The 24535-nt window shown below is 36.7% G+C and overlaps 1 protein-coding gene across 1 annotated transcript in view; it reads left to right on the top strand.

Annotated features, from left to right (window-relative positions):
• Nucleotides 1–2032: 2032 nt before the first annotated feature.
• Nucleotides 2033–24535, top strand: part of GPM6A (glycoprotein M6A) — a 103749-nt gene continuing 81246 nt past the window's right edge. The window contains exons 1-2 of the mRNA XM_036763338.1: nt 2033–2048; nt 15530–15722. Coding sequence (XP_036619233.1) covers nt 2033–2048; nt 15530–15722 — 209 coding nt within the window. The remainder of the gene's footprint in view (nt 2049–15529; nt 15723–24535) is intronic.

Here is a 24535-nt window from a genome sequence, read left to right as displayed (position 1 = left end):
GTATTGATCGTGAGTACTATTAAATATAATTCTGAATATTTGGATAAATATGAGCTCTTTAGTCCCTCAGAGGATCTGTGATGTCTTTGCTTTGGGCAGTCCTTATATTGGCACAGATCGTAATCTGTTTCTTCCATAGTAAATGGTCTTCAGGAGGCTAGATGGCACAGAAGATAGAGTGCTGGGCCTGCAGTCAGGTAAACTTGAATTCAAATCCGGCCTCAGATGCTCACTAGCAGTGTGACCCTGGGCAAGTGACTTAATTCTGTTTGCCTCAGGTTCCCCATGTGTAAAAATAGTTGGAGAAGGAAATGGCAAACTACTCTAGTATCTTTGCCAAGAAAACCCCAAATAGGGTCACAAAGAGTTGGACACAACTAAACAACCACAAAATGGTGTTCATGAATTGCTTTGGTCAAAAAATTCATCATCTGGTAACTAGCCTGCTAGTGATGGGCTTTTTGGAACTTAAATAGGCTAGCCTTTGGACAAAAGGCTCACCTAAGCACATTTTCTGAGCTTGGATCCAAAGTATTTCCAGCTTGGCAGACACTTGCCACAGTCTCCTTAGGGGTCAGTATGACTTTTGAGGACCCATGGATACCTCCATGCTATGATAAACCATTAGAGTAGAAAGTTAATAAAGCATGAAGGAATCTGTTGCTACTAAATCTAGAGGATTTAAAAAGGGTAAAGGTGATAATAGTAGTAGTTGATATTTATATAGTTCTTCAGAGGTTACAAACATTCTCCAGGAAGAACTCTGTGAGGTGGATGGTATCGTCATTATTATCCGCAATTTACAAATGTTGAAATTCTGAGTCTCAGAGGTAAAAATGCCGTGCCTGAGATCACAGTTATTAAATTACAGAGCTGGTATATAAACATCAGATCTAATGATTTACTAGTCCAGGCCCCTTTCAGCTGCTTCATGCCGTTTCAATTTAGGCCAATAGAAATGAACACCCATATTCTTTAAGGTCATAGTTTGCTAATGTTAGCCTTGTCAACAGGAAGCCTTTGACAATCTATTTCAGGCTTTCTTGTGGGTTATAAAAAAGCATCTTTCCTATTGTTGCTACATAATCATGACACTTCATTAATATTTATTGAATCTATTATAGATCAGATATCTTTTAAAATGGCTTTACTTAACTCAGTCACGGATTTTGAGAGTTGAAAGAAACACAAGTGACTTGCTGGTCCAATCCACATATGAGAAGACTTCCCACTATAACAAAGGGCCATCTAACCTCTTCTAGAAGATCCTTAAGAGAACACATCATGTCTCCAGTCATCTTATTATGCTTTTAGAGGGTTCAAATTGTTAGGAAGATTTCCCTGAAAAGATGCCTCAGTTTCTCTTTTTCTCACCTCCATTCATTGTTTCTGGTTGTGATTTCTGAGACCCAACAGAATAAATCTATTCAATCCCTCCTCTACAACACAGGACTTCAAATACTTGAAGGGAATTATCATATGACCCTTGAGTGTTCTCATCTCTTAGTTAAACATGCCCGGTTCCTTCAAATGATCTTCATATGGCATGCACCCAAGGCCTCCCTCCATCCTGGTGGCCCTCTTCTTGACAGTCTTTTTCGGTTCATCAGTGCCCTCAAACTATGATGCCCAGAACTGAATATAGAAGTTCAGATGATGACCTGGCCCGCAGGTCACACAATCGTGGGTTAGCGAAGCTGGAGAGGTCCGGGGGAGCTAGGCTCGAGGGGAACCTAATGGCTCTAAGGGCCAAGAGGCTCGGGAACGGGATCACGGAGAGGAAGGAGACTAGACGCGCTGCTGGTGAAAAATGTCTCTCTTTATTGTTCCTGGTAAGGGTTTTTATGAGCATGTTATCAGGATGCCACGTCCCCAGAGGCGTGGCTATGCATTGGACGCAGGCCTGCGTCATATCCCAGAAACGAGAGTTAGCCAGGAAATGAGAGCTAAGCGAGAAATGAAAGCTAGCGAAGGGAGGGGGCGTGGGTCAGGCAGAGGGGAGGGGTAAGGCGATTTTCCAGTCTCCGGCAAGATGACATTTGTTAAAGGCAAAATAAAGTAGGATTCTCATCTCTCTATTCCTGGAAGTTCTGCCACTTTTAACATAGACCACGATATCATCTCTCTCTCTCTCTCTCTCTCTCTCTCTCTCTTTCTCTCTCTTTCTCTCTTTCCCCCTCCATCTTTCCTTCCCTCTCCTCCATCCCCTCCTTCTCCCCCTCCTCTCCCTTGCTCCATCTATCCCTTTCCCTTCTCCCTACACACACACACACACACACACACACACACACACACTCTCTCTCTCTCTCTCTCTCTCTCTCTCTCTCTCTCTCTCTTTCCTGATGTGGCAGGTAAACTGACTTATATTGAGATTGCAGTCCTCTGAAATCCTCCAATCTTTTTTCATAATAACTCATGTCTAACCATGCCTCTCCTATCCTATACTTGTAACACTGATTTTTTTTGTACTCAAGTACATTTCTTCCTATTGAAATTATCTTGTTAGATTCAGCTTAATATCCTAACCCGGAGAAATCATGCTTGCTGCCTGAAGGTACAAGGGACTGGTAAAACTCCTGAGTGCAGTGAAACCAGATTAAAATATAATTTGGAAATATTTAACAAAACAAATCAAAAATATAGTATAACATAGATAATGTCAATTTGTGTTTTCTAAGTCAGTGAGTGCTTGGCAGACATCCCTTTCTACCTGAGTTTGACACTGCTCTCCTAGGCTGTCAAGGCCCGTTTGGCTCCTGATTTTGTTTTCCACTCTGTTGACTATTCCCCCCAACTTCTGTGTCTTCTGGACATTTGTTGAACATACATCTATGCTTTTATCCGAATCATTGATGAAGATGTTAAACAGAACAGTGCCAAGCACAGATGCTTAGAATACAATGCAGCAGACTTCCTACCACAATGAAAAGTCTTTAAACTCCTCAAGTCTATCCATCCATTTAAATCTGAATCCATGTAATTGTGAATTACCATGTAATCCATATCTTTCCATCTTCTTTAAAGAATAGTGTGAAATTTTATTTTAAAAATTTGATAAAATCTAGGAATAACCATACCTACAACATTTTCATCAATTCTTTCTGATATCTTGAGAAAATTGTACACTAAAATATAAACTTAATGGAATACTAAGTGATCTTGTGGCCTTGGTGTGGCTCTAAAAATGCTTATGTTACAAGGGAAAGGAGATTGATTCAGTGGGGTAATCTAGCCCCATTTCTTACGTGGGAATTAACACTATACCACATACTGTACATAGTATGTTGTATATGTCAATCTAATGTACAACAATGGGCTGATGTACAATATTAGCCTTGTTTGGGACTGAATTAAATATTCAATGTAAATGGAGAAAACCTAGGAGGATCCCCTCCTGAAGTTTCAAGTCAATGATGAAAGATAGTCACAAAAATAAAAATTCAATAATTCTACAAATAGACATTTTCAATAGGTGAAAAAGTTGGAGAACTAGCACTGGTGGTTTGAGAGTTAAGAGCTATGAGTTCTCATCTTGGTTCAATGATTAACACAGTGTTTGGAAAATGTCTGTAAGTCATTGGACACAAGTTCGAGGCTTTATTTCATCTGTGAAATGAGAGGGTTAAGACCAAGCAATCTTTAACTTCCATTTTTAGCAGTATTCTTCTTTGTTTCTGTGATTTACATTGAACATTAGATACCCCTTCAGGCTAATAGTGAATGCTGTCCAACTGTGGGACATTAACTAGTGTCCAATTTATGAGCCATATGGGCTAGGGAAAAGTATTTCACTTCTCTGAGACTCAATGTTCTCATCAAACATTCAGTTCCTGCCTCCCAGGGCTGTTATGAAGAAAACACTTTGTAAACTGCAAGGTCTTACGCAGATGTGAAATATAGAGTTCTCATATATTTGTCTCGTATCTCAGACTACACAATTATAAAACATGTTCCCATAGAATCAACACCTGGTTCTTAATTAACAGCCCAACTCACATACAATAAACATAGGACTGCCCATTTCAGAGAACTGTTAGAACAATTCTGTACTGGTTCAAGATGTCCAGATCACACTTTAGTGACTAAACGTGGTTTATAACTTAGAAAGTGGAAGCAATTGCCCTGAGTTACACTTGATTGAAAGATCCCTGTGTATTTTATGTCTGATGACTTAATTGGTATCTATCAATATTATCAACATGTTCTGCAGCCTGTCTGGTTTCTACTTAACCCCTTACTCACAAGCATGGAGCTACCTAAGGCATATTCTTGGTGCCCAGAAGTCTTAATTATTTTTATTGCCAAGTAGAGGTAATTTACTATGGTGCTACTCTGAAGGATGCATAACACGGACATCTGGTTTAGAAAAAAAGAGAGGAGACTTACCCTTTTGGGCTTACCAACTCCAGAAATGCTTCTTCTCCAAACCCGCAAGTACTGTGTGCATAGCCATGTTCAAATGGGAACCCCAAATAATTGAGAGTAAAGACTTGGAATTATAGATGTTTTATCTTACACTTTAGAGAGAAAACTTTTTTTAAAAAATGTACCTTTTTAAAACAAATGTTAATTCTCGCTTTCAAACTACAGTTTTGTAGTGTTTTATAGTTTGCACAGTGCTTTCCTGACAAAAATCTTATGAGGCAGAAAGTATAAATATCACATCCATTTTACAGATGAATACTCTGAAGCTCAGGGCAGTTAAGCATCAGAGACTCAAATCTAGTTTGTCTGATTCCAATTCCAGTGGTTTTAGAATAAAAACCAAAAGATTTCCTAGGTATAGATTTGAAATAGTGAGGAGGGAGTTGAGATAGGAGAAGGAACAATGGAATTTTACCCTTTGGCTCAAACCTGCAAAGACCTTGGAGTTGTAGGGAGATACAATATTACGTAATGGAAAAATCACTGGATTTGGAGCCCGTGAGATCTAAGTTTTGAATCCTGGCTCTGCTGGGTACTACCAGTGGTATCTTAGGCAAATCCTTTACCCTTTCCTTGCATGAGTCTCAACTCTAAAATGATAGGCATTGGACTATATTCCCATGAAAGTCTATGATCTATGCTCCGTCTCTGATCTATGGTTGGTCCTCTTTGTGGTTTCCCCTAGGTCTCCTACACCACTCGTTGTCCTGCCCTTTGTCTAGGTTTCTAACAGTTTCTTTTCTATTGGAAATCATCTCGTGGATCACCATCTTGCATTCTTTCCTTAGACACTCAGACCTTGGTGTTTTTGAAGGCTTTGGCTTCTAAAAAGTAATGGCAATTTTTGTTATGTCTCCCATGGGCTATTGTATATATTTTCATTGCTTTGCATTCTGTGGTGGTAGGTAACTTAGATAATGTAGGTAAATTTAGTATATAATATAGCTAGAATTCTTTTACAGAAATAAGGAACTATAATTTTGAGGGTTCATGGGAACCTTCCTTATTTTATACATAATCAACAATCCTCACTTAGGGAATGGAAACAGTAAACCTGGGAGGTAGAAGATTTATAGAGAAGGTTACTGAGCCTTAAAGAGGTAATAAGCATGGGGATGTGAATCCAGATGCTCTTGACTCCAAGTCTTGCTGTTCTACATCATGCCATGTCCCAAAGAGAACAGCCACAGACTTAACCAAGCAGAATGTTATAGTGGTAAAAGAGATGGTCTTGGAGTGGGATGAACTGTGTTCAAATTATTCAGGTAACATATACTCCCTGTGTGGTCCTGGGTAAGTTATTACAACTCTCAAAGCTTTATTTTCCTCATCTGTAAAATACATACTTATACTTATTTGCCTTAATGGGTCATTGGTGGGAAACTATTTTTAAAACCACAAGACACTAATTAAACATTATTATTCCCACCCTCACAGCCAACAAGCATACCCTCTTAAAAGGCATGCATTTTCCAAGCCAGGTTTGATTTTACTGCTAACAGAGAACCAGTCTGCTACCTCTTGGGAATTTCTTTGTGAATATGTGGTGTCTTAGCACTTTTATACCAGGAGATTAATCAATCATATTTAAGGAATTTAAAAAAATGGTAGGGAAGACCGTTTTTTTTTTATGTTATCACTTGAAAACAGAACTTGCCTCAACTATTAATTTAAAACATTTGCAAAGCTCTTATCCTCCACTTAGATGCCTAAGTCTCAAATATAGTAATAGTTGGTCTTGAAAATGAAAGGCAGAACAGAGAAGTCATCATTCTCTTTGTCAGATGCGTTGGCTAAAAATAATTCTCCCAAATGTACAAAGCTTTTGATATTGCTTCTCTGAGAGATTCATGAAACAACAGTGACTTTTCTGTGGTACTATAAAACACAGTCTTCAATGTTTTCATCCCAGCTAAAGGCACTTAGATATTAAGCAGGGCCTTTGAGAGTTGACTGCCAGGAGGATTATATCACGTTGATCTAAGGGAAATGCAAATACTAAGGAGCTAGGGCAGCAGTTGTCATGATAACCAAACCTGGCCTACCTACTTTATAAAATGTAAGTCTAAGGCCTACAATTTGGTTATGTGCCTCTCATGTCTTACTAGAACCAAATATTGCAGATGGGAAGGGAGTCCTAGGCTACACATGTACAATCTCTGTGGTGATTACACCTCTATGTCTATTTACTTTGGTCTGCACCTCTTAAGTTTCCAAGCCAGATTGCGTCAGAGGCATGACTTAGAAGCCAGCTCTCCACTCATGTAGTCATAATGCCTTTCATTTGTTTATGTGTAGAGATGTTTCTAGACATGAATAGAGATATGAGATAGTTCTGCCCACTTTTCCCTCAGTCTTTCTCCTGTATATTTTTTTTCTTGTTGTGCTAATCTCTTAATCAAACCTGCAAAGAACTTGGAGTAGTGTAATGAAACAAATACCTTATATCTTAAGGTATTTGACTTATAGACAGAAAATGAATTCTAATAGTGAGATTTGTTTTCAAATACATTGGAGGATAAGAATATGAAATAACATGGCATCAGTATAGTGTATACCCGGACCTAGACTGAATTGGCATCGAGATCTGTCCCTGTGGTGTGACAGACTACCACAAATAAACTAGAAGAAATATATCAACAATACCATGCTTACAATCTCTCTCTCTTTTTTTTTTGCTTCTCCCCCACTGGGGAGAACCATATCAGAGAGACCTGGGGGATGCTAGTATTGGAAAAGATTAGCTTTAATGAAGGTGGCTGCTTTTAAAAGCAGCTGGATTTTCCTTTCACAGGCATGGATACGACAGCATCACTGTGAATAACTAGGCACCAGTCGATGAATAATTAAGGGCTCTGGTACCTACAAGCAGTTAAGGAGCAAACCTGTGTTTTGCTTCAATGAGACCCATATTTCCCCTTCCCAGTCAACAAGGATCCAAGAACCACTTTGAACTCCCTCGGCAGTTCTGCTCTTTGGGGAGCTGACCTAGTAAGTTGGCCAAGGAAGAGGGAGGCTAGCCTTTTGTTGTCAGCACAGCATGGTGACGGGTTGTAGAAATTGGAGATAGAATTCTATTGCCTATGTGTTAAAGACATATTTTTCGAATTCTCAAAGGCTTTAGTTGTAAGTTAAATAAATGCTCACAGATGTGAAGCCCCTGCTTCCTTTGAAATGCTGCCATTTTAAAGTGCCTTCCAGGTTCCAGGAGTGCCTACATCAACATTAGTCCAAACACAAAGCTTCTTAACAGTGCTCCAATACCGATGAAGGGGGTTTCCAACCACTGCCCCCTCCCCATAGCAATTGTAACAAAGGTATTGTTATATATATATACATATATATATAACAATATCCCCATATCAATTGTAACAAAGGTATTGTTATATATATATATTTTGCTTGTCCTGTCGGATAAGAAAGGCTCAATGTAAATACTGAAACAATAATTATGGGCTTGCCTCTCTTCTTTCCTCTTTTCTTTTGAAATGAAGTTTCCATGTAGGCAATGAATGAATGAATGAATTTTGACCATGTTCATTTTTGCCAATGTGATATTTCAGAATATTGCTTTTAATTCAAAGCATCTATTTTTATCCATTATCCATTTTTCAGCAGGTTTCAATTGTCAGCAGGATTTTTGTTATGGACGTTAAATTGCACTTGCTTTTCTAACCATCATTTGTGTTTGCTCGTTGAAACTGAAGACAAAATATACCTATAAATGCCAGTTTGTAGGGCAGTCAGCCTTGTGGAAAATGAAGATCCTTGTAGATTCCATAGTGAATTGGCATGGGTTGAATCAAAATATTTTCCTTGATATATATATATATATATATATATATATAATATATATATATATATATATGTTTGACAGCTGCTGCTGGACATGAAACATGAAATGAAAGCAGTAAGGTTAAAGGAGTGTGTGTATATATATATATATATATATATGTGTGTGTGTGTGTGTGTGTGTGTGTGTATGTATATGTATATATATATACACTTTGTTTTTAAATATACTTTTCTTAAACAAAAACTGTCCTTTTCTTAGTTCTAATTATGATTTCACTGTTAAGACACAACCATGAGATCTGCTATTATTATTAAAATATATAATATTAGGCTATAAGTTCTTTAGAATATAGGTTTCAAAATCTGAAAACACTTTATCTAAATATAATTTTCCATTCCTTGATTGCATTTCAGATGTAACATATGATCTATAGCTGTTAAAAGGTGGAAATGGGAGTTTGGAAAACACTCCCTTACTCTATACTGCATTGTTTAAGGGAAATGTGATTTGTACATGAATGTTCTATCACACTGGGAGTTCAAACATTGGTCAATGCAATTTCAATATTGTAACTATACCTCACTAATTCCACGAGGGCATACTTAGGATTTGTTTATTTCCTATTTATGGTTTTAATAAAACAGCTCATGATATACTAAAACATATGGTAATCATATTTATTGAAGAGTAAAATTTTTTCAAAAGAGTTGAAAGAATGAAAACTAATCAAAATGTTTAAGTTCTTATTATATATTGTATGAATTATAAGCAAAATCACATAACTTTATATTACACATAATTTGCATATATACACAAAAATAGACTTCATATATACATGTGCATATATTAATATATGATACATGTCTATATCAATCTAGTATATAATATATAGATATAAACTATCTAGTATAGATTAGGCATTATATTATTAGATGTTATATGTGTGTATGTACGTGCCGAAGTAAATGCCAAGAAGTAATGTGGCATAGTATACAGAGGACTGGTATTGGAGTCAACACATGCTGAGTTGAAGTTCTGTCTTCTGACACATACTGGCTGTGTAACCTTGTATAAATCACTTAACTTCTCAGACCCCTCATGAAATTTTCCAAGTTGGAAAACATTCTGCTCCTGTAGAAAAGGTTTTCTTACCCAAGTTCCTCACACCAGTAAAGTCACAGTCCAGATAGTCAGCTAGAAGGTAGCTTGTAGCATGCAGAAAAAGGCATGGAGGCTTGCATGTCAATTTTTAAAATGGTTACCTTTTTTCAGTGCTATCAAACATTCCTTGAGGAATAGAAAGCAGAAAGAGCCTCGAATGGCTTAGCTACTTGTTTACAAATTCAAATATAATATCCATGCAGAATAATTTTTCACTCCAGTGAGTGAAAGAAATGTTTTGCACAATTTTATTGAAATTTGCTAACGTTTTTACAAATAATCTCAGGCTTCATTTTGCTTTGTGGTGTGATATATGGCCACTTCAATCCTATTCTTTAGATTTAGTTAAATGTAATGATGACAGATGCTGAAGGGGATGCAAAGATGAATAAGACACTTATGGAGAGACCTTAAGGAGTTCACAGTCTTTGATTGTATAGAGGGGAATAGAACTTGTACACAAATAAATACACAAAAATAATAGTAGTTAACATGTAGCACTTTGAGGTTTGCAAAGCCATTTTACATCACTGTGAGATTGATGCCCATTTTATAAATGAGGAATTTGAGACAGAGAGAAATTAACTTGCTAAAGTAGAGGTGATGGAGTCCAAGACTCCAAGATGACTTTCCAAGGGTCACACACTTTGTAAGTATCAGGCAGAACTGGAGCTAACATTTTCCTTAAGCATATAAACTTGCACTATTAATGACAAACAACATACGTTATTATATAGAAATAGCAGTATAAAAATATGATAATCACTAGAAGCACAGGCTACTCATGCTACATAAATGGCATTTAAAAAAACAAGCCAAAACTCTTGGTTGTCCTTGTTCCAGGAGAAGGGAATGGCATCAAAACAAGCGACTTGACACTGTGGCATTTCTTTATATGTGTAACGAGATTACATTATAGACTATACCAAAAGTGTCATCTATAGACACTATTGCAAATACATCTTGAGTTGTCAATAATCGGAAGCTGACACATTCCAGACAGGTTTTGTATAGGAATAGAATAATAGCTTCAGATTTGTTTCAGGTACCCTTCAAGGCATTTTTTTTCAGCTGCCATAACTCCCATATTGCAGAGAGCCAGTGCCTTAAAGGAAGAATTGATAGTAACTTCTAGGTCTCTTTCCTGGATCCTTGTTTTTTACTTAGTGCCCATCATTCTACACGTATAGTTTGGATTATTTTAAATATTAATACATTACCTTAGACTTGCCTGCACTTAAACTCAGCTGCCACTCAAGCTAAGTACACAATCTCTAAGTATTTGTTAATCGATTTTTGTTCTGATCAACTTGGGAATTTTATTACATACAGAGTCTCTTTTATGTAATTTTTTAAAAAGTTAAAAATATATAATATTTATAATATAATTGAACAATATAAGAACATATTATGTTAGTAACATTATTATAAAACAAGACATCCAGATGCCTTAGGTAAAGTCTGGAAATTGCTCCCCTTGTGTGTTACTGCCTACTGGAGATTTTGAGCCTTCACTATAGCATATCACAAAGTTAAAATGAAACTGGATACCATGGAGAGAGGCTTCCTTATCTTGCACTGAAACAAAATGTACAGTTTAAAAAATTAATTTGACAAAGTGTCTCTCATTGTACTCTCTGCATGTGGCGCCCTAGATGGATGCCTACACCTATACCCAGGTACATTATTAATCAAAAAACTGATTCTTCAAGCTATGAATTTCCTATTTTCATTTCTGTAGCCAGAGCAGTGGCTATTTATTTTAACCAGTTATTAAAGCAGTTCCCTGTTCAAACAACAACAAAATTCTCACCTCTCCTTTCCCTCCTCTCCTATGGTGACTTCAATTTTTAAATAGCATTTGGAAGAAAATAGTAAAATCTTTCAAAATCATTTGAAAGGCCAAATAATTAAATTCTTTTGTTCTCTTTGTTCATATGCTCTTTTATCCCTGGACAAAAAACTCTATTATATTAGTGTTATAATTTACTCTCTCATTGCCTAAGTTATGTTTGCCGAAGTGTATGGTGAGTCTATTGTTTATTATATAGTCTACCTACTTCATTCTATATGAAAATGAGACATAGGAGTCTGTTGATTTCAGAGTCCTATTTAATTTCCATTTTCTTTTAAGAATGAGTCATACATTTTGGTCAATAAATTTTGAAAATTCTTTTTAGTTTATTTCGTACTAGTGTTAAGTGGGTGTGTCCACAGATAGGATTGATAGATTTGCAGAAATATATTTGTGAAAATAGATAACATTTAGCATTAGAAATTATGCATAATTTCCATGGTTTTTATATAGTAGTTCGGCTATTTGGAAAGACAATTTGAATAAGGACTTTCAGTCTCTCTGCTGTCGTCTTGTCATGCAATATAGAGTTTTTCCCCCCTTTCTTTTTTCTTATGGTTGAGACCCTAAAATGACTTAAGTAGGGAATTTGTGAAAACTACTCGATAATTCAGGCAAGATGTGGCTTTTCAGATATTTATTCTGGTGATCATCACTACAATGTTATTTTGCTCTGTATTACTCAGATAACTGTGTCCAGGATAAAATACTAGTATTGGAGTTTAAACAAGATGCTTTCTAAAATATTTTGGATATCTTAACATTTTTCAAAATCTTAAAAATAGAATGATTAAAAAAATCGAATCAGGTTCATACTTAATTTCGATTAAGTACTATCTCATTATGATTTTTTTCATTTATATGATGCTTATATATTTGGGTTAGTGATTATTTTAAGAGGCCTTCTTAATCTTGGGTCAGTGGGCTAGTTTAAAATATATATATACATATATATATATATATAATTGCATTTTAGTATCATTAGTTTGTAACCCTACACATTGTATTTTATGAATTTAAAACACTATTCTGGAGAAAGGGTACATAAGCTTCAACAGATTGGCAATGGGATTCCTGCAAAACAAAACAAAACAAAACAAAAGATTACAACCCCTGTTTTTGAGTCTCTAAAAATCCTTTGTATGTTTTCAGTAAATACTTCACTGATAAGTTTGAATGTTTCAGAAATAGTATTTGCTTATAGTTAGAAAATTTTGTAGCATTAAGCTTCTTGTTAAATGAGAAGCCACAAATGTTTTGATTTTAAAATTGTAAGTTTTGTCTTACGATCTAGAAGTAAGGATGAGAATTTCACATTTAAAAGTAATATTGAAATCCAGTAATTGTCAAATTCACATTCTTATTTGAAAAATTCCTGTATATATTCCACCTTTTTTTCTATTCAGTGTCCTAGATGATTCCCTTGAACACCTATATTTAAAGTTCTTATGGTTAGACCTTTAAGGCAAATTCCATTTAAAAATAGATTATCTTGGTACTTCTCAGATTGTGCTTTCTTCCATTTGTAATTATTGTATCCCTTGATAAATCTTTATCTCATGAACCGAGGTTGTAAAGCTGAGGATATGCATAGCTCTTGAAGTCTGGCCCCTAAGGGGTTCCTAGCCTGGTCTAAGCTAAGGGATAGCTGTGTTGCTATGGTGATGCTGCTCTTCTACAAATGGGGATCTTTACTTTTGGATGGCAGACAGCTCTCTGCCTGCCAACAATTCTATGTCCTCCTGTCAGGAATATTACAGAAATGAGGAGAGCCTTCCCAGATGGGAGTGTTGTTAACATCCTCCTCAATCAAAGAGAAGACTTAGGGTGATTATGATTTAGTCCACCACACCAAAAGACTAAAAAGAAGTTTGAAATGAATATGTTTCAACTTTCTTTTCTCTTTCTGCACTTAGTTGGGATCAGACAATTGTGTGTGTCAAAAGTTTTATTGGAAATATTCTAGATCTAAAAGGTAACAATGGAGTATGGGACTGGCAATTGGCTGTATGTTAGTTGTCCAAGGGATGAACCTGGCTAAGTTTTAACAGAAATCAGCTGCCATTTTTCTTTGTGCCAAAACAACTTGGAAAGACTTTCTAAATAAAAATAGAGATACTCATACAACTTATGGAAAGCTTTTTACATGTTATCTATAACTCGGAGGAAGTTGTTATCAGAGTTGGGGTATACACACTAGAAACATCATGGATCTTAAATGAAACCGTACTAAGGAACTACTCTTTGTAGCAGCTCCAACTCAAGCAGGAGGTCCATATCCCAAATATAAATTTTCCACTCATCCACTGAAATAAGCCTGAGTTTCACCTAGTATTCAAATTTTGCCTGTGTTTTTCTAAATTTTCTATATCACAAAATATCCTGAACTAGAGCTGTTGTTTCATTCTTTGGGCTGTAGATTCAAGAATCTAAGTGCACCTCACTGCTGCTCATAAGCATCTATCTAGGTATAATGTCAAATATGACAAAAAAGAGGCAGCGTGAAGGAATGAAAAGGGAGCTGACTTGGGAGCCAGAAGATTTGCTTTCAAGTGCTAAATGTGACCTTTACTGTCTGTGTGGCCTTGGAAAATCTCTTCATCACTCTGTGCCTATAAAATAAGAAGATGGGAACCGATGAACAACTGTGCAACCTTTCCACAGTTAGCATTTTACATGTTGGTAGTTTTTTGGGGAAAGAAATTTTGCTATGAATTCAGGTCTTTTGGATGATTCAATGATGCTTTTTAGAGAGACAAAAATATATTTGATGGAAATGTATTCAGGCTTATGAATTAACATATATATTGCTAGGAGTATGAAATTTAAATTAGCAATTCTTAGGTAATTTGTTTAGGTAGTATTGATTATATGGAGGAAAGGTGGGTTATTCATGTGGAAAAAGGGGGAAAGATAAGAATTAGAGAGCAAGAGTGCCCATCTAGTATGCTCAGAATTTCCACAGAAAGTGAAGAAGACCTCCAGCATGTTGGGGGGCCCTTTGTAGTGGATTTCTGGAGAACATGGTCAAGAGTCACACATGATGGGCAGGTATGGATGGACTGTAACCTACATCAGTGGAAAGAACATCTAAATTGAAGAGATCTAAGATCCAAGAATGCTTTCTTTGAACATCCCATTAAAAAAATAAATAGAACTCTGATGATACGTTCCATTTAATAGTACATTCAGTTTCAGGAGCTAATGACATTAATGTTTATTAAGTACTTGCTACGTACCCAGCAATGTGGTTTGCATTATAAAGGATACAGAAAGAAATAGAAGACTTGGTCACTGTACTAAATTTGTCTGCAACTTAGGTAAACAGGTGGAGTTTAACCTACATGAAACAATTTTGAAACAGCATCGTCTAGTACAAGGGCTTCCTCATGGAGTAAATGTATGTCTAGGAGGTATGGGAAACTTGTCAAGGGGGTACAAAGTCATATTTGGCAAATAATTACATTATCATAATGAAATTAATATCTTTATTTTTTTTACTTATGTACAGATGCATGATAAATACTGAAATGTATTTCTGTTAATACTGAATAGGGAGTAGGAAAAGATTTACTGAAAACCAAGAGATCTAGGATCCAAAAAACATTGGGAATCTCTGCTCTAGAACATAAGGGTTCTGGAAATACTGAGATAAAAACTCCATTATTGACTTAGGGCTGTGGGAATCAGAGAAGACTTCTTGGAGAAAGTGGCTCCATAGCTAGGCCTTGAGGAATATATAGGATTTGGATTGAACGAAGAAGTGAGGAAGGGCATTTCAAGAAAAGGGAATAACATGAGCAAGGAACAGTTTTGCCAGTGGATTTGTAGCAGGTTGTCTTCAATGGGAGAAGAAAATGGAGTTAATCTCAATTCAGTTCAATCAACAAAGAGTTAAATTAGCTATCTATTATGTCCAAGGCATGGGACCAGCCTCTGAAGTTACAAAGGCAAGTTTCCAGAATGATACAACTTATATGTATGTGTGTATATTACATTTCTTATTATTTTCATACCCTTGGTAATGGTTGTCTCATCTGTCAATATGAGGCATGGTGCAAGAATTGGGCAAGCATCTCTTCTCTACAATAGTTAGTTCTGTGCTCTGATGGTGAAGAACTTGATAAGTAAGGAGCCAGATGTTTATCCTGTTTTCATAATCCCCAAGGCCTGATTTCCAGAATCTGCTAGATTACACTTGTGAACGCAAATATCCTATTTCCTCCCTAATAAGAAGCTACTCACAACTTGATTTTTAAATTAATTCCCTCTTTTCTTTTGGTTCTCTGTAGGGTGTTTTGAGTGCTGCATTAAGTGCTTGGGGGGTATTCCCTATGCCTCCCTGATTGCCACCATCTTGCTGTACGCCGGTGTCGCCCTCTTCTGCGGCTGTGGCCATGAAGCCCTCTCGGGAACTGTCAACATTCTGCAAACCTATTTTGAGATGGGAAGATCTGCCGGGGATACTATTGATGTCTTTACCATGTAAGTCACTTTCTTGTTACTGTTGTTTTCACTCACTGCATGTGCGAGTGTGTGATGAATTTGATGTGTATGACAATTTTGTGTTTAAAGGTGAATTGAGTGATTATATCAAATTATTAGAGGAAAAGGCTGTATTTGTGCATTTAATCCCCAAGGGAATGACTGTCTTTTATAATCAATCAGTGAGAATCAAATTTCTAAGAACAACATCCCAGATTAACTGGTGTTTCGACTCCTGTGCTAAGTTATATCTGAAGTTCCACTTCACCCCAAAGCTACTTGTCTTCTGAGCTCGCTTCTTAGGGCTTTTCAGTGTTTTGATTGGGGTGAGAACGTCAAAGTCTCATGGTAGAACATTAGGTTGGTCGTCATGGTTTAGTGTCCAATCTACTGCTGAGTTGCTGTGTAACTGGATAAATCCCTTAACTGATCTGTGCCTAAGGTTTTAATGGCACAGGATTTAGGAGCCAGAAGTCCTTAGGCGAGTCTTGGCTCTGTTACTCACTAGTGGCTTCATGGTGGGCAAGTCACTTAAACTCTCTGACCTATTTCCTCTTCTGTAAAATGGGGACAATAATAATTACATTATCTATAGCACTGGACAGTTATGAGGAAAGGACTTTGTAAAATATGAAAGCGCAAAATCCAGAGAGGCAGATTTTGGCTCAGTATGAGGAAGAACTTCTGAACAGGGGTGCCCAGAAATGCAATGGACTTCTTCTGGGTGAATGCCCCATCACTGCATTTAAGCAAGGCTGAGTGACCCTTTATGGGGGATGTTGTCAAGGGGAAATATGCCTCAGGTATGGCTTGGAACTAACCGGTCTCTGAATTTCTACAAATCTGTAATATAAATGTGAGTTACAGTGAATGAATTCAAAGCAATAAGCATTTATTAAATTCCTGCTATGTCCAAGGCACCATACTACAGATACAAAGACAGAAGAGGGCCCATGACTTCATGAAGTTTATGTTCTTCTGGAAAGATCATTATCATTATCAACCAGTCAAGCAGCATTTACCTATTAAGCCCGTACTATGTGCTAGGTGCTGGGTCAGGTGCTGAGGATATAGAGACAAAAATGAAACAGCTGTTGTTCTCAAATTAACGTTAGTTAGACTTCTGACTCCCGAGTCTAGTGTTCTCTCCAGTACATCAAGCCTCACTAAAAACTTATGCACAGAACACTTAAGGGATTTGTCTAGCCGCACAGCAGCTCAGCAGTAGAGCCAAGCCAAGATTTGACGCTGAACCATAACTACCAACCTAATGGTCTGTGTAAGACTCTGTAGCATCTCAGTCAAAAGAATGACAACATGTACATAAACAAGCATATACCAGATTTATACAAAGTAATTTGGTGGTGGGGAGAATGGTAGCCATAGTAATTGGGAGGATCAGGAAAAGGAGAGAAGCTTTGAAGGAAACCAGGGACTCCAACAGGCAGACATGAGGCATTATATTCCAGGCATGGGGATATGCTTATGCAAAGTTACAGGGATGGGAGTTGGAAAGTCACATGCCAGAAACAGCGAGAAGGCCTGTTTGGCTAGAATGTAGAGTATAAGAAGAATGTATTAGAAGTCTGGAAAGGTGTATCCTTTTATCTGTAAAGCAGGAGTGATTTCCCATGCTTCCCTATGCCAGTTTGAAGGTAGGATTGCAAAGAGTCCTGAAGTCTTTGGAATAAAGGCTCCTAAGAGTAAGAAGTTAAAGGCAGAGTTTTTGGAGCATCTTGTCTCTTTCATTCATAAACTCCTTGCTGAAAGTGAGTTCTTGTGGTTGCTTACTAATACTAGTGAGGTTGTGATTCCAAAGAATCTGCTTTTCAAGATTTGGTCTTTTGGGTATGATTATGAAGCATGATTTAAAAAACAAAAACAACAACCACTCATTGTCAGTCAGCTGTAGCATTTAGTGATTGTAACCAGTTGAGTCAAGAAGGTATTTATCTTTAGGTAGGCTGAAGAAGTGGGGCTACTTTGAATGATTCTGCTGCCACTGAAGTATGACAGCAGGTTAATGTGTTCAATCGAGCATTTCTCAGAGCTCTGTACATGTGGTCATAACTGTCATTTGAGGCTGCAGTATTTAGAATAATGTTTCTAGCTTGACTACACAGCTAAGACTTTTTTGGCATCACAGCAAGAAAAATCCATCATTTTATTAGGTTCCAACTTATTTTATGAGTCTCTGGGAACTTATTGATGCCCACTGCTCTCAAATCAATATTTCTGGTTTTTAAGTTTGCTTGGTCTAGTTCCTCCTTGGTGCAAACCTCAAACAAAAGCCGCAAATAGAAGGATGAGTGGTCAATGGAAATACCAAAGGTGTTGCTGAATCCGGAATTAAATTTTCTTGCACTCTAAGAGTAGGGTTGGACCCAGGCCTTTCATGAAGCGTATGTATATATGTGTGTATGTATATGTATGTGTGTACATATACGCATTTATGTAAGCATGTGTATATACATATATACATATGTACACATAGACATATAGACATATACATATGTATATTATATATGTGTGTGTGTATATATATATATATATATATGCATGCACACAGACATAAGGATGCATATATAGCATTTGTGGTCCTAGGAGCCCTGCTATTGAGTTTAGATTCCAGCTGGGGTACAGGTGAAAAGAAAGTAGCCAGGATGAAATCTTGAAGGGGAAAACACTGATTGAAAACAGACCAAATTGCCATCTGTAGGTAGACAGATCGGGGCATTCTCAATGGAGTCTGGCTGGTGCAATTTTCTCCATTTCTTTTGAAAATGTATACCACTTCTTAATCAATATTATAGTCTGCCTTTGAAGCTTTTCTTCCAGGGACATCCAATGATTTGGTAAAATAATAGTTTAAAAATATAAATGGAAAAACTTCCATAATGGTAATATTCATTCTAATTGGGAAATGGATGTTTTAATAGTTTCAATTATTCATTAAAATGTTCACATTTCCCTCAAGTGAATGCTTTCATAAGTTTTAATAGCTGCATTTCAACACTTAGGCTTTCCTTAGCAAATACTCAATAAAAGTTTATTTAAAAAAATGTTGAATATCACCCTTCCCAGCCATTCTTCCCTTTTCTACTTCCCTTCCCTCCCTTCTGCCTTTTGCTTCTCTTTTCCCCCTGCTATCCTTTCTTTTTCTTCCTTTCTTTTTTTCCCCATATTCTCCCTTCTTTATACAAGATAAAGATGTTACAAAAAGAATTTTTTTTTGTTCTGTGCCTTCCGTTTTACAAGTGAAAGTGTTGCCTAGGGCAACAAATGTTATACTGTAAAAAGGAAGTTTTTTGTTCAGTCTTTTACCCTGATTAACAATGCAAAACTCTGGACAAAGAGAATTAAAAGGAGTTGATTAAATATATGCAAAGTAGCAACACATTGACAGGCTAATCAGTGGAGATCAGAAAGGGTATCAAGATGGAGCCAGCTTTCATTGAAAATTTTTGTAACGAGATACAGACAATTCAGATAGGTCCATGTCAGTAAAAGGGGATGGGCCAATTCATCTTAGTTCCTCCCCAACTGCTTATAGGTAATGTTATGGGTATAAACATCACTGGTATGAGTACATGCCAAACAACAGGTAATACAAAAGCTGCAGGCTGGGTGACACCTTCTCCAGGAGAGCCTCCCACAACACTGATTTACCAGAAGCACTAGAACAGTGGGTCACTGAGTCAGTATAATTATCAGTAATATATGTGGCCTCGCTTTCCCATTGCTGAGTTCCTCTTAGAACCTTTCTTTTCAAGAAGGGCCCAGAATAGCCATTCTTCCTTCCTTTCCTGAATCTTCTGGCTCTGACCATCTCCACCATGCCCCTCAAGCAGGTTCGCCTTCCTTTTATGCCTGCCTTTCTATATTAGATTATAAGCAACTTGAGGACAGGGACTGCCTTTCTGTTTATATTTTTTGGGACCCTGTGACAGTGACCTAAATTTCTCAGTCTCAGTTTCTGTATCCGAAAAATAAGAATAATAGTAACGCCAACCTCCCAGAGCGGTTGGGAGAACAAAATGATGGAGTATTTGCAGAGCGCTTTGTGAGTTTTAAAACACTATATGAATGTTAGCTATCATTGTTATGGCTAAGTAGTATTATTATATTTGTATCATTCACTGCTTAGCATAATGCCTGGCACATAATATATTTATTTTTACAAATTTATATAATTAAATGATGAATATTCCTAGCCCTTAGCACAGTGCCTGGAACATAGTATGCACTTGTTACCTTGATTTCAAAGCACTTTGGAAAGGACTATATAATTCCAAAATATGATGATGAGGATGATAATGTTGATTATGATAGATAGTGATAATAAAATAATCATGACCTGTTTATTCATAATTTTGGAACTTCCCAATTCTCTCAGACCCCCTCACCCAGGGTCTTTAAAATAATACCTTAGTGACTAATTGGTAATGGGATTTAATCTCATATACAGTAACAGCAATGTTGTTTTAAGAATGACTTTGAGGGATTAAGTTATTTTGTCTATTATAAATGCCCAAATTAACTTTAAAGGATGTATGAAGACAGACACTATCTGTATCCAGAGAAAAAATAATATTAGTATCTTTAGAATAAGTGTGTATATGTATGTATGTGTGTGTGTGTATACACACACACACACATCTATTTGTGTCTAATAGGTGGCCATCTCTCAGGGAGGGGAAAGAAGGAAGAAAAAAAAGACAAAAAATTTACATAATAATTTTGTTATATATTTGAAAGGAATAGCAAGCTATGTATAGTAGATCTGCAGCTTCATGTACGATCATCTTTTTTATTGTACTGTGTTATGGAAATGCTTGTTTAATTCCATAAACTAAAAGTAAAATCCAAAAAAAGAAATAAATAAAAGGAGAGGCATTAACTATGAGGTTCCTGAAGACCCTTACGCCCCTTGGTTAGGGATGGGGGTCCTATGAGCCCCCAGAACTCTTTGATATGTTCGGCAGTGTGAGATATGGGCACTCTCTTTAGAGATACAGATCACAACCCCTCCAGGCCGTATAGTCCTATGTGATTCTTGTTTGTGCCCATCCATGAATCTTCAGTAACAGGAGTTGCTAGTGTTATTGTTTTAAACCCCTTTAGCAATCTGGTGAAAACTATGGGTCCCTTTTCTGAGTAATGTTTTTAAATGCATAAAATAAATACATATGATTACAAAAGAAAGTAGTCATATTAAAATACAGTAATCAAAATATTTTCTAAAAAGAGAAAAAATCAATTTTGTGAATCCCAGTTTAAGAATTCCAGTTCTATGGAATGTCTTATTAATTTGCTGGAGGCTTTCTCTTTGCTCTCTGAATGAAGTCACCAATTTTAACTGTGAATGTATGAAATGAAGGTAAACCTAACCCTCCCTATTTCTATAATTCAATTGAAGTTTAAATTGCAGTGTCCTTTACAATTAAACTCTGAATATTAAAATTATAACCTGTATCATTCAGTGAATACCATGCAAGCAACTAAATATTTCTGAATTGCTATATAACCATTGGTTGGGAAGAAACCAAATGTTTGTCTTATATACTGTGAATTACTTTAATGATTACCGTAGACTATTTTGCTTGATTTTTAATTTTAAATATAAATTTAAAATTTCTTAATTATATAGAAGAAAAATTTAGTCATACTATTTTGCTATTATGTGGTACTAGGAATTCACCTGTATATAGTACTTTCAAGGCTCAGAAAAGGCTTTTCCAGCAACAGCCCTCTTGGGAAATGCCAGTGTTATGACTTACATTTACTACATGATGAAGCTGAGGTCCAGAGAGGTTAAATGACTAGGTAGCAGAACTAGGCATTTAAGTCAGGTCTTCACATTGGTACACACTATTGTACCATGCCGCCTCTACAAAGTCTTGCTGCTATAGGAGTTCAGAGGACAGGGCAGTTACAAAAGGAACATTTTCCTAGAGATCGTGGGGCTTAATAAGTGGGTGATGGGAAAAAAGAACTGCACTAAGACTTTTGGGACAGTGTATCATGGAGCATGTTTGTGTTAGCATGATAGAGGAAATGCCACTTAGAATCAGGGAGACTTAGGGTCTCATTCTGCCCTAACACTTATCTGTGTGAGCATGAGCAAGTGTCTTAACCTCTCTCAACATCAGTTTTCTTATCTAGAAAATGGGCATAGTTATAGTACCTATATCATTGGATTTTTGTGAAAAAACAGTGAAATTATATATCTCAAACACGGTTGCCAAACTTATAGCTCTATATAAATGTTTCCTCCTCTTTTCCTTCCTTCTCCTTCTCTAAATAACCTGAGGCAAAGGAACCAATCAGCTGTATGAGTAGAAGGATAAACAGAAGGATAACGAATTTTGAATTTCCCAATGCTTTTTCATCCTTTTGAATTTTCACTCAAGGATCATAGCACTTTTTAGACCAAAAGGACCATTGAGGTTCCCTAGGTGCAAATGAGGACAACCACATGCCCCAAAATGAAATTAACTGGCCAGTGTCACAAGGAAGCTGGGATCATTCAAAGGATTCTGATTCTGTCTGGTATTCTTTCCTTTACTCCACACTGACTCATTTCTTTTTATCATCCTCCATTATGCATCATAGATACTAAAGTGCTCTAAAATAAAATATTTGATTATCTTTTGTCCAATTCATGAAAGGTGAGTACAATTTGTCAGTTGTCATGTCTGTCTAGAAACTTAAAATGAATTATATGCATTTATGATAATCCAGAGTAAATTTTAACCATTTATTTGACTTGAAAATTTTAAAAAATACATCACAGTGAAGTTTGAGATTTAGGAAAGATATCACTAATAATAATTCACATGTATACATTATTCTAAGGCTTATACAGTATATGAGTAGCTATGTGATCATGAACAAACTAATAAACCACCATGAGAATTTCTTCATCTGTAAAATAGACATCATAATATTCATAAAACCTAACTCAGAGTGTTTTTTTGAGGTCCAAATGGGGTATGGGGTATAAAGCACTTCATATATTTGCTCTTGGCTGATAAGTAAAATCACTCACATGTGATTCCTATGAGACAGATTTTAAGTGGTTTTAATTTTTAATTTTCGAAATATCCTTGTGGGGGTGATTTTTCCTTGACATTTCAGTTAGAAAAGTCATGTTAAAAGGCAGAAAAGCCCATAGCATAAAATACTTTAAAAAGCAAAAAAATATCATTTTTGACTTTATAAATATTACATTTTCCTTATTTAAATCATCATTGGAAGATACTTAAATTTTATTCTAGAAAAGTAATTCCCTGAACAGACATTGAGTAGTTAAAAAGCTATGCTATTCATGAAATTCAGGTTCAATATAAGAATTCCTTCTTGTATATGCACTGGACTAGGTGATCCCTGGGGTTGCTCTGATATTTGGAAATGAAAATTGAGGACACCTCTTCTTCTGAGAAGGGAAGGAAGAAAGGGTGGGTAAAGGAAGCTATGGTAACATTTTTAGGGTCCCAGGAGGGTAGATTCCCTTTTTGAATGTCCAGAATCTTCTTAGTACAGTAGGAGATAATGTTACCTATTTAGAGTAAGCATCTAGAGGTGGGATATTTCTATAGGTCTGTTTTACAATTCTTGAAGATGCTGAAATGTCCATTATCAGTAGTACTTGCTCTTTGAATTACTTTTTTTTTCTAGTAAGAAATTCCTCTTGATTCCTCCACATTCTTGGGTCCATTGATTTTTGTCAAGCCTTTGTGGAGTAGCTAATTTCATCAATCATGATTTTTTTTAAAAGATGTATTCATTGAGCAGAGGGGTGGGTTAGATGACCTTCAAGTCAATTCCAACTTTGAGGTAATGTGATTCTTTTACTGAGCTCCTTCTAGCGTCATATATACATACACAATAGAGTGTGTGTGTGTGTGTGTGTGCGTGTATACATATACATACAGGCACATATATGCATCAGTCAGTCAATAAACATTTATTACGCAGCAGTTATGTGTCAGTCACTATACTAAGTGCTGGGGAAATGACGTAAGGCCAAAGGTAACCTCTGCTCCTCCAGGAACTCCCTGTCTAATGGAGAGGCAACATATAAACTATGAATAAGCAAGATATATACAAGATAAATTGGAAATAATCAAGAGAAGGAGGTCATTAGAATTAAGAGTGATCAGGAATGGCTTGGGGCAGATAGAATGCTGGCCCTGCAATCAGGAGGACCTGAGTTCAAATTCGGACTCAAACATTTCTTAGCTGAGTGACCCAGGGCAAGTCACTTAACCCTGTTTGCCTCAGTATCCTCATTTGTAAAATGAGCTGTGTTGGTAACCAAAAATGGGCTCCTTAGCACTTAGTTCAACAAGTGCCCTTGAACAGTTTGGCTTTTGTTCCCTTTCAGTAATTCATTGAGCCTTACTAGGTGCTAAGCCCCAGGCCCAAACCCCTATTAGGTGTAAAACCTTAGTGGGTGTGGATTGGCAACTAAGGTGGGGCCCAAGGTAGGGCTAACTCCAGGGAGGGCCTAGTTTACATGTCTGGGAGAGCAGAGGCTTTTAGACCACGTGGATTTAAGTCTGCCTCTTTGTGACGATTCTAGGTCACGTAGGTGAGTCGCATGTGTGACTCACCCCTGACGCTGAAAAAGATATAAAAACCAGGGGTTGGCTGTCTGTTCTTTGGAGCTCTTTGCCGCAGCAGTGGTGGCTGCGTGACTCTGGGCCAGCCCTTGTTCTGAGCTCCCAGGTTGAACCTAGATGTTGGTAACTGTGAATTGTATTAGGTCTCGTCTGTTGATGTTTGTAATTTGTTTGTATTTTGTTCTG

The sequence above is a fragment of the Trichosurus vulpecula genome, chromosome 6 (genome assembly GCF_011100635.1).
Source record: "Trichosurus vulpecula isolate mTriVul1 chromosome 6, mTriVul1.pri, whole genome shotgun sequence".
Classification (NCBI taxonomy): Eukaryota; Metazoa; Chordata; class Mammalia; order Diprotodontia; family Phalangeridae; genus Trichosurus; species Trichosurus vulpecula.
Note: the sequence above shows the minus strand (reverse complement) of the source record. Positions and strands in the feature narration are given on the sequence as shown.